At 34.9% G+C, this 15,693-nt stretch overlaps 1 protein-coding gene across 3 annotated transcripts; it reads left to right on the top strand.

Moving 5' to 3' along the window:
* The first annotated feature begins 437 nt into the window (after positions 1–437).
* On the top strand, positions 438–13,451 carry LOC131167676 (bZIP transcription factor TGA10). 3 transcript variants are annotated; one of them, XM_058126500.1, is made up of 11 exons: positions 438–958; positions 1,092–1,234; positions 1,892–1,971; positions 2,233–2,385; positions 2,513–2,581; positions 2,696–2,755; positions 2,882–2,959; positions 3,224–3,299; positions 3,519–3,790; positions 6,231–6,470; positions 13,027–13,451. In XM_058126500.1, exons 1-11 carry the CDS (start codon positions 771–773, stop codon positions 13,174–13,176), a joined length of 1,509 nt encoding a protein of 502 aa, XP_057982483.1. In that variant the 5' UTR covers positions 438–770; the 3' UTR covers positions 13,177–13,451. The 3 variants fall into 3 exon arrangements, with proteins under 3 accessions (XP_057982483.1, XP_057982481.1, XP_057982482.1); XM_058126498.1 differs by having other exon boundaries at positions 439–958; positions 1,883–1,971; XM_058126499.1 differs by having other exon boundaries at positions 440–958; positions 1,095–1,234; positions 1,883–1,971.
* The last annotated feature ends 2,242 nt before the right edge of the window (positions 13,452–15,693 follow it).

Below are 15,693 nucleotides of genomic sequence, written 5' to 3'. Positions count from 1 at the left end.
AGAATTAAAGTAGGCACTAGCTACCTAGCTAGCGAGCGAGCGAGCGAGCGAGCGAGCATACGATCGAGGCAATGAGCACGTACACGTGGCAGGGGTCGGTAGGTCAGCGTAGGATGGGTCCATACAGAAGTCGTGCTCCCAGGCACACATGACACGTGTGCACACGCACGCGCCCTCTCACACGCAAACCCTACGTGGAGCAAAGCAAAGCCCCTGCATGAAACGACCTTCCCCCTGCCATTCTCCCAAAGCCCAGGGGCATATCCGTCATTTCGTTATGAAAAATATATATATTTTTTTATTTTTAAAAGAAGAGATGCTCGGACAAGGAAGCCGAAACCCGAAAGCCCCGTTCTTAGAGAGAGAAAGTGTGGGCGCTTTAGAGAGAGAAAGTAAAAATTTTGGTTTGCAAAAAGTCGTAAGGCTCTGGAGAGAAGGAGAGAGATAGAGAGAGACAGAGAGGAGAGAGACAGATTTGTCTTTTGCATCTGAGCATTCAAATCTGTTTCTTCTTTTCTTCTCTTTTTTTTTTTCTTCTTTTGGGTTCTTCCATTCTGGTCATTTTATCCTGTTACATCCGCCCTTTCTCGATAATATTAATAACCGACTCCCCAACCCTCTCTCTCTCTCTCTCTCTCTCTCTCTCTCTCTCTCTCTCTCCTTATAATTCTCAGATGCATGATGGTGAGATCAGAGACTGATCTCCACTAGCACCGCCGGCAAGAGAAATACAGTCGATCGAAGAAGTACTATTGGGTGTTCCGCCATTGATGGGCTTTTGGACGGCCGACACAGAGACGAAGCACGTTGTGGGAGTTCCTTTCATGGCCGCCGCCGCTGATACAAATAACAAAGGCAGTACTGATCAGCTTCATCATCATCACCATCACCAGATTCCTTACGGAATGATGCAGCAGTCGTCATCCTCTTCCTCCATCGTCACCGCAGCAAACCTCATGTTAGATTTATATATACATATATTTATATATAATTTTATGTGCGTATCGTACTGTGTAAGTTTTTATTTTTTATGTTTGTATTTTGGGTTTTTGTTTTTGTTTTTTTTTTCGGGTGGGCACCGTGATCACCAGCAGAAGCAAAGACGGTGGTGAGGCAGCGGCTTATGACTTAGGGGAATTAGATCAAGCCCTTTTCCTCTACCTTGATGGCGGGGCTCCGCCGCCGGCAGATCCCAGCTCCGCCCATCACCCTCTCCATTACGATCAGCAAAGACGTAATTCTCTCTCCATCTCTCTCTCTCTCTCTCTCTCTCTAAATCTTTTGTCTAGAGAAGATCAAAGAAGATCAACTAAAAGGGGTTGGTTTTAATAGTTTTTTGTTTTTGTTTTTGTTTTTGTTTTTGGTATTTGGTGTGAACAATTAGAAGAAGAGTGGGTTTAATTTTTGTTTTGGTTCCATTGATTTACTTTTGGTGGGTTGGGAGATTCTGTGTAAGGGAAAAAGGTGGGCTACAGGGGTCATGGGGAAAGCATGTTCAACGGATTAAATCTGTTTTGTACTTTCTTTGACCGAACCCTCTCCTCCCATCCTGATTTTCATCATTTAATTTCGCGATATGCAAAATGTTTCTTTTACTCGATTCCCCCAAAGAAAAATTATTTCTTCTTCTGTTTTCTTTCTTTTTGCTTTCTTCTTCCTTTCTTTCTTCTGTTTCAATTTATGGCAGATAGCTACGAATTAAATGCATGCTCTCTGATATATGCATATACAATCTGATTCCTTTATACAAATTATTCTTTCCCCTCATCTCTCTCTCTCTCTCTCTTTTTCTCTAAGCTCTCTCTATCTGCAATGAGTTCAAATGAATGAAAAAATGGTTATAGTAAAAGATAAACTATATTGATGGGTGTGTATGTATTAGTGGGCGCAGAGAATTGTGGAATGCGACCTCCGACTTTGAACATTTTCCCTTCTCAGCCTATGCACGTAGACCCATCTACCAATAAGCAGGTACACAAACTCATATATATATATATATATATATATATATTCATCTATACAGGAAATAGCCATTGACTATCTCTCCCTCGCCCCCCCCCCCCTCTCTCTCTCTCTCTCTCTCTCTCTACATATATATATAGTTATTGATTATTTTGGCCTGTTGGTGTGTTAGAAAGTTTATTTCTATATGTATATTGTATGCTTTTTTTACTTTGGTTATATAAATATATAAATTGGGAGGGGGGTGGTTGTTAAATTTGAATTTGGTAGGGGAGTGGAACTGGAGGAGTAGTTTCTCATCAAGCTGCAGCGGCCAGCTGTGGTTCAAAGAGATCATCAGATCAGCCGCCGCCCATGGAGGCCAACCCCCGAAACAACGTCGCTTCTGCCCCTCATCACCCCGAACCTTCTAAAGCCGTCAAAGTAAATACATATATACACTTCAAAATATTCATACTTTTGATCCATATATATATATATATATATATATATAAATATATATTAATTGTTAACTACAATGAATTAATTGTTGATTTGGGTGGTGGTGCAGAGAGAAGGAAACCGCAGAGGCCCAACATCCAGTTCTGAGCAAGACGCACCCAAAACCCCAGATCCCAAGGTCCCCTTCTCTGTTAATAAATCTCTCTGCAGTTTGTACTTTAAATTTCTTATTACTCCTAATACATACATGTTTTTATATATATATATATATATATATGTTATATACACGCAGACTTTGAGAAGACTTGCTCAGAATAGAGAGGCAGCTAGGAAAAGTAGACTACGAAAAAAGGTCTCTCTCTCTCTCTCTCTCTCTCTCCCCCTCCCTCTCATATATATGTGTATATATATATATATATATGAATGTATGTCTGTATATGCATCCATCATGCTCTTGATTAGTTCTGGTGTATCACAGGCTTATGTTCAGCAGCTAGAATCCAGCAGGATCAGGCTTACTCAACTTGAGCAGGAGCTTCAACGTGCTAGAACTCAGGTACTATCACATACACACACACACACACACACACACACACACACACACACACACACATATATATATATATTAAATATACTAAAGTGTATACACCAAATTCAATATAATTTCATTATTAATTTCAATTGTATATTCCCAGTATACCTAATTAATATTTTTTTTGTGCATACATCATAATCGATCAAGCTTTAAAATGTAAATTTATAGATTGAATGTTTTTTTCGAAATCTAATGATAAAAATGCATGTGGGCTTTTTCTATTAGGGCGTGTTTTATGGTGGAGGACCTCTTCTAGGTGGAGACCAGGGACTTCCCGTGGGCATCAACAACTTAAGCTCAGGTAACATCAGAAAATATTTGGCACGCGGAGTGTATATATTATGCTAGCTTAATTTGATTGTCATGAATAAAAAAGTTATTTAATTTAGTTAAAATATATGACATATATATATATATATACATATATTTGGTGTATTTAATAATTTTTCTGCTTAAAATGAAATAAAAAATGAAAGAAATGATCAATTAATTAACGTACTGGGGGCACGCATGCATGCAGATGCGGTGGTGTTTGACATGGAGTACACGAGGTGGCTGGAGGAGCACCACCGGCTGATGTGCGAGCTGAGGGCAGCGGTTCAGGAGCACTTGCCGGAGAATGAGCTGCGGCTGTACGTGGACAACTGCCTGGTCCACTTCGACGAGATGATCAACCTCAAGTCCATGGTGGCCAAGTCCGACGTCTTCCACCTCGTCTCCGGCATGTGGAAGACCCCCGCCGAGCGCTGCTTCTTGTGGATCGGCGGTTTCCGGCCCTCGGAGCTCCTCAAGGTACGTCTCCAACTAGCTAGCTACCCACCTAACCCCAACATATATACACGTACCCCATGCTTTTTAGTTAATTGATTAACTTATATAGTTTAGTTGAATCACTTTGACAATAAACAGACAAAAGCATACGAACAGATGGAATGTCATGCGTTAAGCATACCCAAAACAAAAGTTCTTGATTTGATTTTGTGAATTAAAGAATGCAAATTTTAATAAAATATAGTATAAAATTGTATTGAGTTTTGCTTAATTCAACACAAATCTAAATTTAAAATCTAAAATTCTTACTTGGAAAGGGACGACATGAGTTGATCGGTTTTTAGGATTGTATCCTAAAAATCTTCTAAAAATTACAAAAATATATAACTCTACATCTAGGGTATGCACCATTTTTTTTTCTTGGAAGATTTTCGTAATACAACTCCTGAAAAATGTAATATTTTTGAAGCTTATATTCTGCTAAGCCCCTTAATTAGTTTGAAAAAGGTGTTTTTATTTTTTATTTTCAGATTTTCCAATAATTACAAAAGCCAACTGCATAAAATTTTAAAATATTTTCCATTGATTTCCAATTTTTCTACATAAATATTTAAAAAATTGAAACAAAGAAAGTTTTTTTTTTGGTAATAATTGAGAATATAGAATAGAAATCAATTTTCACAATTGAAGATATTCTTACTTAAAGCAAGTGCACCGCATAAGATTTTGAACACATTAATTTTGAAATAAGACCTTTAGGCATCATTTGGATCTTAGAAAATATTACAGAAAAGAAAATATTAGGGAATTTACGTTTTTATTTTTGGTTATCAAGAAAAGTAAGAAAAAAAAAATATATATATATATATCAAATTCATAAACAAAAATTTAATTTTACGCATTATAAATATAAAGAAAATATAATAAAAATTGAGTTTCTTCCTTATTTTTCACTTTCCTTTTTTCTTTCAAATAAAATCTTTGGCCGAAACACAACCTTAGGATTCCGACATATGATCATGATGAGATAGGGCATGCAGGAGCTGAGTTATATAGGGATAACGAAGAACAAAAGAGGTTGTGGGGTATCGTGGTAAATACGACGTCGTAGTAGTACTGAATTAGACTGGGTGTGTGGGCAACTTGCTGTCGGTGCAGTTGTGCATGCAGATCACATAATTAAGATCAAAAGAATGACGAAAGATTTCGTGAAGGTTTTTCCATTAAGTGGTATCCTTAGGTATCATTTGGGTCCGACGCCTAAAGCCCTGTCTGTTACTTCCTCTTCCGGATCACTCGTGTCTTACGAAAGCAACTCACAGAGAGAGAAAGTGATGGAAACTGCAAGAAAGTGATAGAAAGAGAGAGAGAAAAAGTCTCTCTCTCTCTCTCTCTCTCTCTCTCTCTCTCTCTCGGTTGAAAAGTAGAAACAAACTCTACGGTTTGTTCTCAAGTTCATCTTCTTGTTTGGTTTGTAGCAAATAAATATAAGAATTAAAACCCTCCATCTCCCTCCAACTTTCTGCAGAACTTAACCCATGTTCAATTTTACCCACCCATATTAAATATAGGTGTACTGAGGTGTGTGTGTGTGTGTGTTATTATTATTTTTTATAATAAAGAAAATTATAAGCATGTTATTCCATTCTTCTTTAGAACCCAGACTAATTCACAAAAATACGAAAGAACATTCTCTGAATTTCTATTATTTTTTCATACCATTGAGTGATTAATAATAAACACGAACAAGCATTATACATGTACTTTTTAGATTGTGTGGAATTATATACATGTGTTTTGAATTTTCTAATAACAATTGGTATTTGAATCCATTACAAGATTTGGGTAATCCCATATACAAGGGCTTTTGCTTAATTTCCACCTTCCTCTAAATAAGCATGTTATGGTGTTCTTTAGAACCCATCTAATTCACAAAAGCAAAAATTCATATCCTTGAGCGAATAATAATAAACACGATCAAATATTGTCCATGCCTTTTTTTAATTTGTGTGTTTCCTCAAAATTATATATATTTCATAACAATGCATTACAACACTTGAATAATACCATATGTAGGGCAGAAGGGCATTCGCTCAATTTTCATCCTCTTATAAGTAGCTATAAGAGTACTCTAACCCGTCCCTAAATGAGTTAGGTATACATGTGTATGTGCACGTAAGTTGTGATAAATTTTGTGACTTTGGGATGCCAGACACTTGTGAGGCCCACTCCTCTTAGTGGCCACGACACATGTAGTCCTAAACGTCAAAATCAAAAAGTTAAATATTATCCTCTCCCTCTCTCTCTATATGTGTGTGTGTGTGTATATGTGTCTATTTTATATTTACATTAATTAATTTGCACGATTATTCTTTATACTAAATAACAATGAATATTTATATGTTTGAATTTTGATGAATGATTAATGTGATGGGCACAACGCACACATACAATGATGCAGATAGTATCAACTCAAATAGAGCCATTAACGGAACAACAATTGTTGGGAATATATGGATTGCAACAATCGACGCAAGAGGCAGAGGATGCATTGACACAAGGGCTAGAAGCGCTGAACCACTCGCTCTCAGACACCATAGCTTCTGACGCCTTGAGTTGCCCTCCTAACATGGCCAACTACATGGGCCAAATGGCCATGGCCATGAACAAGCTCTCTGCCCTTGAAAGTTTTGTTCGACAGGTATGTCTTTTACTTAGTTATTAGCTTCATTCCTTCCAAATTTTAATATATTAAATTTATTTATTCGTATAACTTTCTTTCCTCTCAATTAATTCATATGTAGCGTTTATTTAATGCAAATGAGAGTCAATAATTTAATTATTATATTTTATGTGTTTTTTTTTACACGTTGAGAGACTATTTGGCATGGGCTACACAATGGATCATAATCTATTTTTCGACCAAGCAACCTTTTAGAAGCAACATTAAATTGGAACAAGTAGAACTCCAATCTTTGAAACAATAGTAAAGAAGAAAGCCCTTTTGGAGGCCTATCTTAGTGGCTTCCAAAAGATTTTTTGGTGCTTAAGATTGCTTTTTCAAAGAGTAGGGGAAAAATTTAGAGTTGAATGAGAGAGTTGCTATATCTTTGAGCCATATAATTAAGCTTTTAAATAGAAAGAGAATCCTTATATGCCATGACTAATTTTCTACTATACATAAGGGAGCACATGGAGGCTTGAAAAACTCTAGGATGTTGTCAAGTGCCCTTACTTTGCTTAGTTTTTAATCAAGATCATGAATTGTTACTCTGGTAGCATTATTTTATACATTTAATATATTTATTGCATCACTACCCCTAAGGCTAAGGTGATCTTTTGTCATGGGACAAGGAAATAGTTTCCCCAACCATATATATATATATATATATATATATATATATAATTGTTGATTTGATCTAACAGTCATGTTAGAATATTTTGAGTTTTAGCACCTTTTTTATGTCTTTAGTCACTCTAAATCGAGGTCCTATGGACAACTTGTTTATCATCAGAAGTCTAATGAGTGCAAAGAACCTGTTCTTTTGAATTATTGATCCTTAGGTCAAATGTTCACTAGTTCTAACCACTAGTATTTTTTAAGGGATTATATTATGATTCCTAAGTATATATAAAGCTTAATTATGGATTAGCACTAGCTCTAACTAATGCAACTCGTGATGGTTGCTAGTCTCCAATTTGACCATGTTGAATGTCATTGCTATAACTTAGTAAGAATTTTAGGTTAGTAGTATTTTGATCATTTCCTAAGTCTCCACTTGCGCCTAGTTTCATGTTTCAAAGGATTCAATTTTTTTTAGCCCAACCTCCATTCTCCATGTTGGGTAGAGCACATTGAGCTTAATAAATAAATGCACCAAATTGAACACAAGAGGTTGAACTTCGTATATGATGCATTGGGATGATTTGATATTTTAAGCTGGTTTGAGTGGTCAAGTTAATATGGATAGGCAAAACTTGTAAGACAGTTCAAGAGGAGGTTGGGGTACTTCTAAAGAATTAATCAACCTATAATGACTTAGCTCTTATAGGGAGATTGAGCTAGCTTATATATTTATAGGACTGAGCTCAATTGTAAGGCTAAGATGATATAAGAGGTTGAGCTCAAGGGTAAAATGACTTAATGAGTTTGGATCATGGGAAAGATGACCTAGCAAGTTGAGAACACTCAAGGCAGAGGTAATCGATGAGTGGCATTGGGCTGAAGGCTATAAGAGAGCATAGAGGCTTCAACAACTTGTGATCTTAAATTGGGGAGATATAAACAATGAGAAGCCCCAATGCATGGATCCTTGAGGACTAAGTGCTATGGATAACCTTTAGGTTGGCATGAAGTTTTGATATCTAGGGTTTCAAACTAGAAATTAAAGGAAACTTAGACAAATAAAGGCTTTGTTTTGATGCTTAATTGGATGACCTAAGAGCTCTATGTGTATGAAACCTTAGTGGCTTAAAGGATCCAAGTTCATGAGGGACATGTGGAAAGCCTGAAGGCTCCATGCGCAATGCTTGAACAAACCTATGGGTGAATCACATGAAACTTTGACAACTTGAGGGGCTCTAAGTTAACATGAGAGACTTTGACGGCCTTATGAAGTTAAGTAATTGATCTTGAAATTTTTTATCTATGTCCAAAATTGAAATACCAAGGGATACTTCATTCCTTATTCTTAACTATTGCAACTCGATTCCAAATCTTCTCCAAGATCAACATTGAAGCTTCAAAAGTCTCATGATCAAAGGGAGCCTTCTTTAACTAGATTACCTTAATCAATCCTTGGTATTCCTATTGCACATATCTCTTTTTTTTATTGACTAATTAATGCTCACATAGTATGTGTTAGTGTTGTTTATAGTGATGGATCAATGAATTTAAAAGCAAAGATCAAATAACGAATATCAATTTTTAAGGATAAATTGTGATAGATTGAGTTGAAAAAATAATTCTAGTATTGTTCATTTGTTGATTCCAAATATTTGGTTCAAGAATGACTTCAACCTTTGAATCCATGGGAGATCGGTAATAAGTTGTTAAGCTTGTGGCTATAGATTGAGAAGAAAAGCAATAGAAAGGTCCAAAGTGACCTCCTGAGGGCCTCTTATTTGATTAAGTTAACTCTTATCGTAATAGAGTGCATAGCTTTGTTAAGGTTTATGATTTTTATATATTTTGGCCATAGAGTCCTTTAATGGGAAGATAAACCATAGATAACACTTGTCATGAGTAGTTTTGTATGCAAGAGAAACCATAGATAATATATTTAGGTTTAAAATGTATCCATTTTAGATTATGGAAGTGCTGCCTAGCCACCTTTCTCTCGGCATGGAAGGTATCTTATTTTTCTATTTAGCACTATTTTGAAAGTCACAAGTTGTCATAATCGCACTATTCTATACCTTGGCTATTTTTCTCCGATCATATTCCTAAAACATGTGTAGATTATATATGTTGGCATAAAGACTCTAGTGCCCCCCAGGATTCTTTTTCAAAAAAGTTAAGATAGGATTTAGGCAAATCTCTTGTGGTGCATCTTTTAGTGATAATTAAAATAATTGTGTAGTCGTAGCAAGTTGGGGCACCAATTCTAGAAGAAAATTCCTCAAGCAAAATTATTCTAAAAATATAAGGCTCAAACTCAAACACTGTTCATTATTTTTCAAAAACGTATCCTAGTTTGCTTCCTCAAAACAAAAACGTGCCCAAACTAATCAATGCTAGCCTAGCCTTAATTAATTTATGTGCTCTTATTAATAGTTAGACTATAAAATAAAATCTTGAAATATTTATGTATGTCCAGTCCCACATCGTCTCTGTGAGCAGTTCCAATGCCAGTATAAGATCTTTTTAACCCTCTCTCCTTAATACCTAGGTTTTGAGGATGAGCTCTCTAACATGGTATTAGAGTTGGGTCTTGGGCTGTTTGACTCCTCCGTGGGTTGGACTTCTCCTTGCCTAATTTCCCCCATGGGCTCGAGGGGAGTATTAATGTATGTCCAGTCTCAGTCTCACATCGTCTCTGTGAACAATTTCAAATCCAGTATAAGATCCTCTTAACCCTCTCTCCTTAATACTTAGGTTTTGAGAATGAGCTCTCTAACATGAACCTTAAATACTGACAAGTTTAAAATACATTGTCTCATGAACTAACAGTTTAAATTTTTGACAAAATTTAGTAACTTAACATGAAATCAAACTACCCGTTTTTAATTAAGGGCACCCTAGTTTAATTTAGCTCCTATTGCATGTACAATATTTTAAAATTTTTTAAATAGAATAATTCTTTAATGCAAATCACTTAAAAAATAAAACAAGAAAACATTTGTGCCATAGCTCCATAGGACAAGGGCCCCATTTGCTAGAGACCATGGTTTATATTGGCCCATAACTACTGATGTTATGCATGGCATGACATGTTGTCAAATTGGCTTTGACTTTAAGACTTCATAGACCTACTTCATAGACCTTGGATCCATCGTCATATATATCATCATCATCTCATCATCCCTTCTCATGTTTGGTCTATTTAAAAAAAAAAAAACTCGCCATATAGGGCCTACTAGATGAATATTTTATTTTCTTCCCTTAAGATGTTTTTTTTCCCTCTCCATAAAGTAGTTTATGAATCTTCTTTTAATATTAAACTATATGCCACGTGAATTGACAATGACAAATTACAAATTCACCATATACACATATACATATACATACAAAAGTAAAAAAATATAAATCCGTCATACTTTGTATCACCATCTTTTAATTTTTATTGAAAGAATAAAGGTGACAAAATTGGAATTCTAGAATTTTTAAAAATTATTTTCTGATAACTTAAATTTGTTTATATATATTGATAGTTGTCCGAGAGTTTAGAAATTTTTTGTATAAATTTTTATAAAATATAATATAAATTATATTGAGCTTGGCCAAAATTTATAGAATTGAAATCTTAATAATGAAATTCATGTTTTCAAACATATCGTTTGTTTAGGTAATTAATATTAAAAGTTTGGTGGCAAATTCCCTACTTAGAGAATGCACATTTTGTATATCATATGAATGCATGTGAGACTGACGGAGAAAGAATATAGAATAGTTATACATGGTGCCAGTCAAGGCGATGTACCTGGCTAGTAAAGCCATTCCCATGACTTTATTCAAAAGATAATGGAGGATTAGGTGATTAGAAAAGAATAATTCTTAGTTCAAATGGTAGAATTCAATATATATATTAGTTAATTATTGGGTTGATAAGGGGTTTGGAACTTTTTGAAATTATTGAAGTAGTTAGGTTTCTTAATTTTCTAGATTAATATAATTCCAATCTTTAGTCAAATCTAGAACAATGATGAGGAATATTATATTTGATATAAATAGGTTTTTTTTTTTTTTTTTTGTTGATAACTCGGGGACTCCAGCCATGCACCATCGCACTACTTTGGATACTATGATGCGACACCAAATCCAAGGGGAGGGGTGAAAGCCGCCTACCTATTAATGTTCCCTTACTAATTCGCTGGCGTAATAACTTAAGGGCGATCGAACCCGTGACCTTGGGGGCCACCAAAGTCACAAGTCGCTCCTATCACTTGAACTACCCCAGCTAGGCAGATGATAACATTTGATAAATAGTTGATAATAGTTTGCTAATTACTTCAGTATTATTAAGTTTGCTCATACCTTTTTATAGGGCTTGAGCAAAAGTTGGGAAAAAAGTGATTTTAGTTGTTGAACAATAAAGCTTTGTTTTGTTCCCAACTTGCTTATCAAATTTAAACTTTGATCAAACTTACAAGTTTGGATTAATTTGGATTTGTTTGAATCTAAACATATAGAATTTAATATAATTTTATTTCATATTTTATCCAAATTAGTACAATTCAAAATCCAAAGTTTGAATATGAAGCTCACGAATATGAAGTTAGAATATTTAATTAAAATATTTCAAATAAATCAAATTTAAGTATTTTTATCATTGCATTAACTTGTTTTTGGATACTAAGTAGCATGCTAGCGGTCTAGCTGGCCTACCTCAAGTAGTAAGGGCGGCTTGTGACTTTGGTGGCCCTAAGGTCGCGGGTTTGGTTCCCCCTTGAGGCATTATACTAGTAAATTATAGGAATGCGTCAATGAGTTGACAACTTTCAACCCCCCGGGTTTGGTGCTGCACCATAGTATCCAAAGTGGTGCAATGACGGCTGGAGTCTCTGGATTATAAAAAAAAAAAAAAAATGTGGCATGCTAGCTAGCGAGGGATATGAGTTTGTTATCTAACAATGTAAAGTTTGCTTGCTCACACACATTGACATGTATATACAAGTGCTAGGTTGCTAGTAAAGTATTACATTTTGATCGTTCTATGTGTTTTGTATACTGCTTGTTTATCGTGTGTATCATTATAGAGAAGACATTCTAAAAGAGAACTTTATGTTAGGGATCTCAAATTATAAATTTATAGGATGAAAAGATGTTTAGTATGAAAAATGGACTCTTTCGATCTCGTTTTGTAGTCCAAACTCAGTAAGCCTCAAAATTAATATTTACCAATATATATCTGAAAAATTAATAGACTTTCTGAAATTAGTCTCCTAAAAATATCTTGGTAACACACCTAACCCCTGACTCCCTGTGTATGCCCAAATACTCGAAAAATATCAATTTGAAGATCCACTTAGTAATTAGACCAAAAGAGTTAATTAAATATTTTAGGAACAACTCACTCTATAAATATTGATCAATAAGTCTCGTACAAGTCTGAATACTTCCAAAATATCAATTTCAGAAGCGCTATCAAATTCCACAGAATAATTAAACCAAAAGGGTAATTACTTAAGTTTTGTAGACAACCTACCCCAATGAGAGACAAAATTATACATGTATAGAATAATGAAAATGAAAGAAGAAACCCACATGCATTAATCTCCTTGAATTCTCGAGACTAAACTTGACAAACCCTAGCTAACCACCAGAGTTACGTCAGTCAACACCATATGGCGTGACTAATTTCAAGTCCCTTTTTTGTCAATTGCAATGGAACTTCTAGAACCCTATTCATATCATCATGCACATTCCTAGAACTTCAGCTACTATCGTCATGATCACAGTCAAGTCCGCCTTCTACAGTGGCTTTATTGATTTATTTATTATATATTTGAATTTTATAGTTTCCTCCAAATGAAAAAATAAGAAAAAAAGTTAAATAATTGAAATTGATAATATTTTAGTTTATGCATGGATGCAGGCTGAGAATCTGAGGCAGCAGACGCTGCACCGGCTGCACCAGCTGCTGACGACGCGGCAGGCGGCGCGGTGTTTTCTGGCGATCGCCGAGTACTTCCACCGCCTTCGGGCTCTCAGCTCCCTCTGGCTGTCCCGTCCCCGCCAGGACTAATGTTTATTAATTACTTACTTCTTATATATATATATATATATATATATATATATATATATTATGTATTGTCAATTTTATATTTCAATTTTCAATCTTCCTTGCCCAGATCAATATTGGGTCCAGCTTCATATATTCAACTTCTTCCCGCTCTCTCTCTCTTTCACTTGAAATATGTTTACTTGTTCTCCATATGGGGATGATCGTGATGTATAGATAAGAGAGAAACCTTCAGATGAGTTAGACAATTAATTAATTAATTAACTAAGCGTATATCCAAAATATCTAGTGGAGATTAATTTTTCCTCTTTCTCTATCTATAAAGATTTTTCTCTCTGGGTAATTTTTCTTCTTTGATTTGAGAGAAAGTGATGATGACGCAGCCTTTTCTGACTGAGATTAATCAATTTTATTCCATTTCTGACTGAGATTGATCAATTAATTAACTGGTTCCTTGTTTGTGGGCATAGGGTAAGTGGTTGATTAATTATTTAATTAATATATATATGTTAATAATTGGTACAGGTTTTTGTTGAATTGGGTCAATCCTCCATGTGTATATGTTGTGTTTAGGACATCCTAACGTGTCGCTGCGTGCATGGATTTTTGGTGACATCAATTTGACGAGTCAAGCTTTAAAGCTGGCTTTCATTCATTGACAAACATTTTAATTGATAAAAAAAAGGAAAGAGAGATTGAGTTAATAAATTTCATGTAAGACATATATTGTATATGTGGTCAACAAACCTCACAGGATCAACCGTAACCTCAATCTCTTGTAAGAAAAAAATTTGCATAGGGCGATAATATTGTATTCTAAGGATCTTTTCAATGTGTAAAAGACTATCAATTATCTCCCCCTTACCTTTTCATGTAAGTACCGTTTGGTAACATGCACCTGTTTTATATTAAATGTTTGGTATTTTAATTTGAAAAAAAAAATTTATAAGAGCTACATCGCCCATATTTTTCTTCGTTTAAGTTTGGGATTGAAAAAGTAAGGACCAACAAGAATATAGAAGATGATCAATTAAATGCCTTCCCCTTATCTTCCCATGTAAGCATCGTTAGGTGTGAAGCAATCTCCAAGAATTTTCTTTTAAAAATATAGAACATGCACCTATTTGGAATTAAATGTCTCGTATCTTTAATTTGAGAAGGGTTATAAGAGTTATATATCCCATATTTTTCCTCCTTTACTTTGAAGTTATGATCTCTCTATTTGACCTCGTTAATTTCCTTTAAGCTACAACTTCAATGTGCCCTATTGTCCCGTTGATACATATATTATTTTATTTCCTTTAGTTGCCCCTCATCTTCAGCTTTGAGATATTTTCAAGCTTATGAATATACTAAGAACCTATTGGGAGTGTGGTTGAACAATATTTGTATATGTGAATAGTAACATATACGTAAATGGTAACAAATTCAATTTTATCTGATATCACTTATTTTATACCCAATTCAAGATCGAATTGATATAGAGAAAGGCAATCAAGAACAAGTCATACAAATACAACACCAAGAATTTTACGTTAAAAACTCACCAATTTGAAGAGAAAAACCATGGAGCAGTTAGTAGCAATTCACTAATTCAAATAAGAAAAATACAACAATATAAAAGAACTCTCAAATTTTCTCTCCGCACTCAAATACGAAGAATTCTAACTTTTTGGGGATGATTGAAATGAGATGGGATGAACTTGTTTATAATTAAAATACGAGTATTGTAGTAGTACTTTGCGGTACTGTAGTAATAACAACTGCCACCTCTCTTTGACCAAATTTACACCATCTACCACCTTTTTCAATCTATTCCCTTCTATTCTCTTTTCTTTTCCTTATAATTATTTTGTTGTGGGGCCCATAAATTGGTGGTGGACTCTACTTACCTGACAAATCTCCCCCTCACTGCCAATTTGGGGTTTTTTCTAATCTTTAAGATTTCCTTTCAAAAATCCTAACTTCTATGTTTCTCCCACTCCAGCCCAAGTCTCTCACTACATGCTCTTCATTCTTTTCCGGACATTTACAACATTGGCTAAGTTCAAGCAACGGTTGAACTTACATCCATTTACTACCTTGGTCAACATATCGATGGGATTCTCCTTCGTGTCTATTTTTTGGAGTCGAAACTATCCATTATTCATTATATCACTAAGAAAGTGATAACTAAGATCAATGTGCATAGTTCTAGCATGATAGTCCTGATTAATTCTTTGCTAGATGGATAACACTTTAATTATCATAGTACACCATCACCTTTTCTTGGTGAATTCCCAATTCTACAATCAAACCATGGATCCAAATGGCTTCTTTTATAGCATCTCGAGTTGTCATATATTCTGCTTCTATAGTAGATAATGCAATTGTGGGTTGCAAAGTAGATCTCCAATTGACCGGTCCCTTTGCCAAAGAAAACTAATATCCTGTAGTAGATCTTCTATTATCCAGATCATTTGCATAATCTAAATCTACATATCCCATAAGAAAGTTATCTAAACTACTAGGATTTTTTTC

This window comes from Malania oleifera, chromosome 11 (assembly GCF_029873635.1).
Source record: "Malania oleifera isolate guangnan ecotype guangnan chromosome 11, ASM2987363v1, whole genome shotgun sequence".
NCBI classification, from domain to species: Eukaryota; Viridiplantae; Streptophyta; class Magnoliopsida; order Santalales; family Ximeniaceae; genus Malania; species Malania oleifera.
This window is presented reverse-complemented; position numbering and strand designations above follow the sequence as displayed.

Coding starts and splice junctions, on each gene's coding strand:
- LOC131167676 (XM_058126498.1), top strand. CDS start 771: ATGGGCTTTTGGACGGCCGACACAGAGACGAAGCACGTTGTGGGAGTT. Junction 1,235..1,882: donor CCATTACGATCAGCAAAGAC/GTAATTCTCTCT, acceptor TGTATGTATTAG/TGGGCGCAGAGAATTGTGGA. Junction 2,960..3,223: donor TTCAACGTGCTAGAACTCAG/GTACTATCACAT, acceptor TTTTTCTATTAG/GGCGTGTTTTATGGTGGAGG.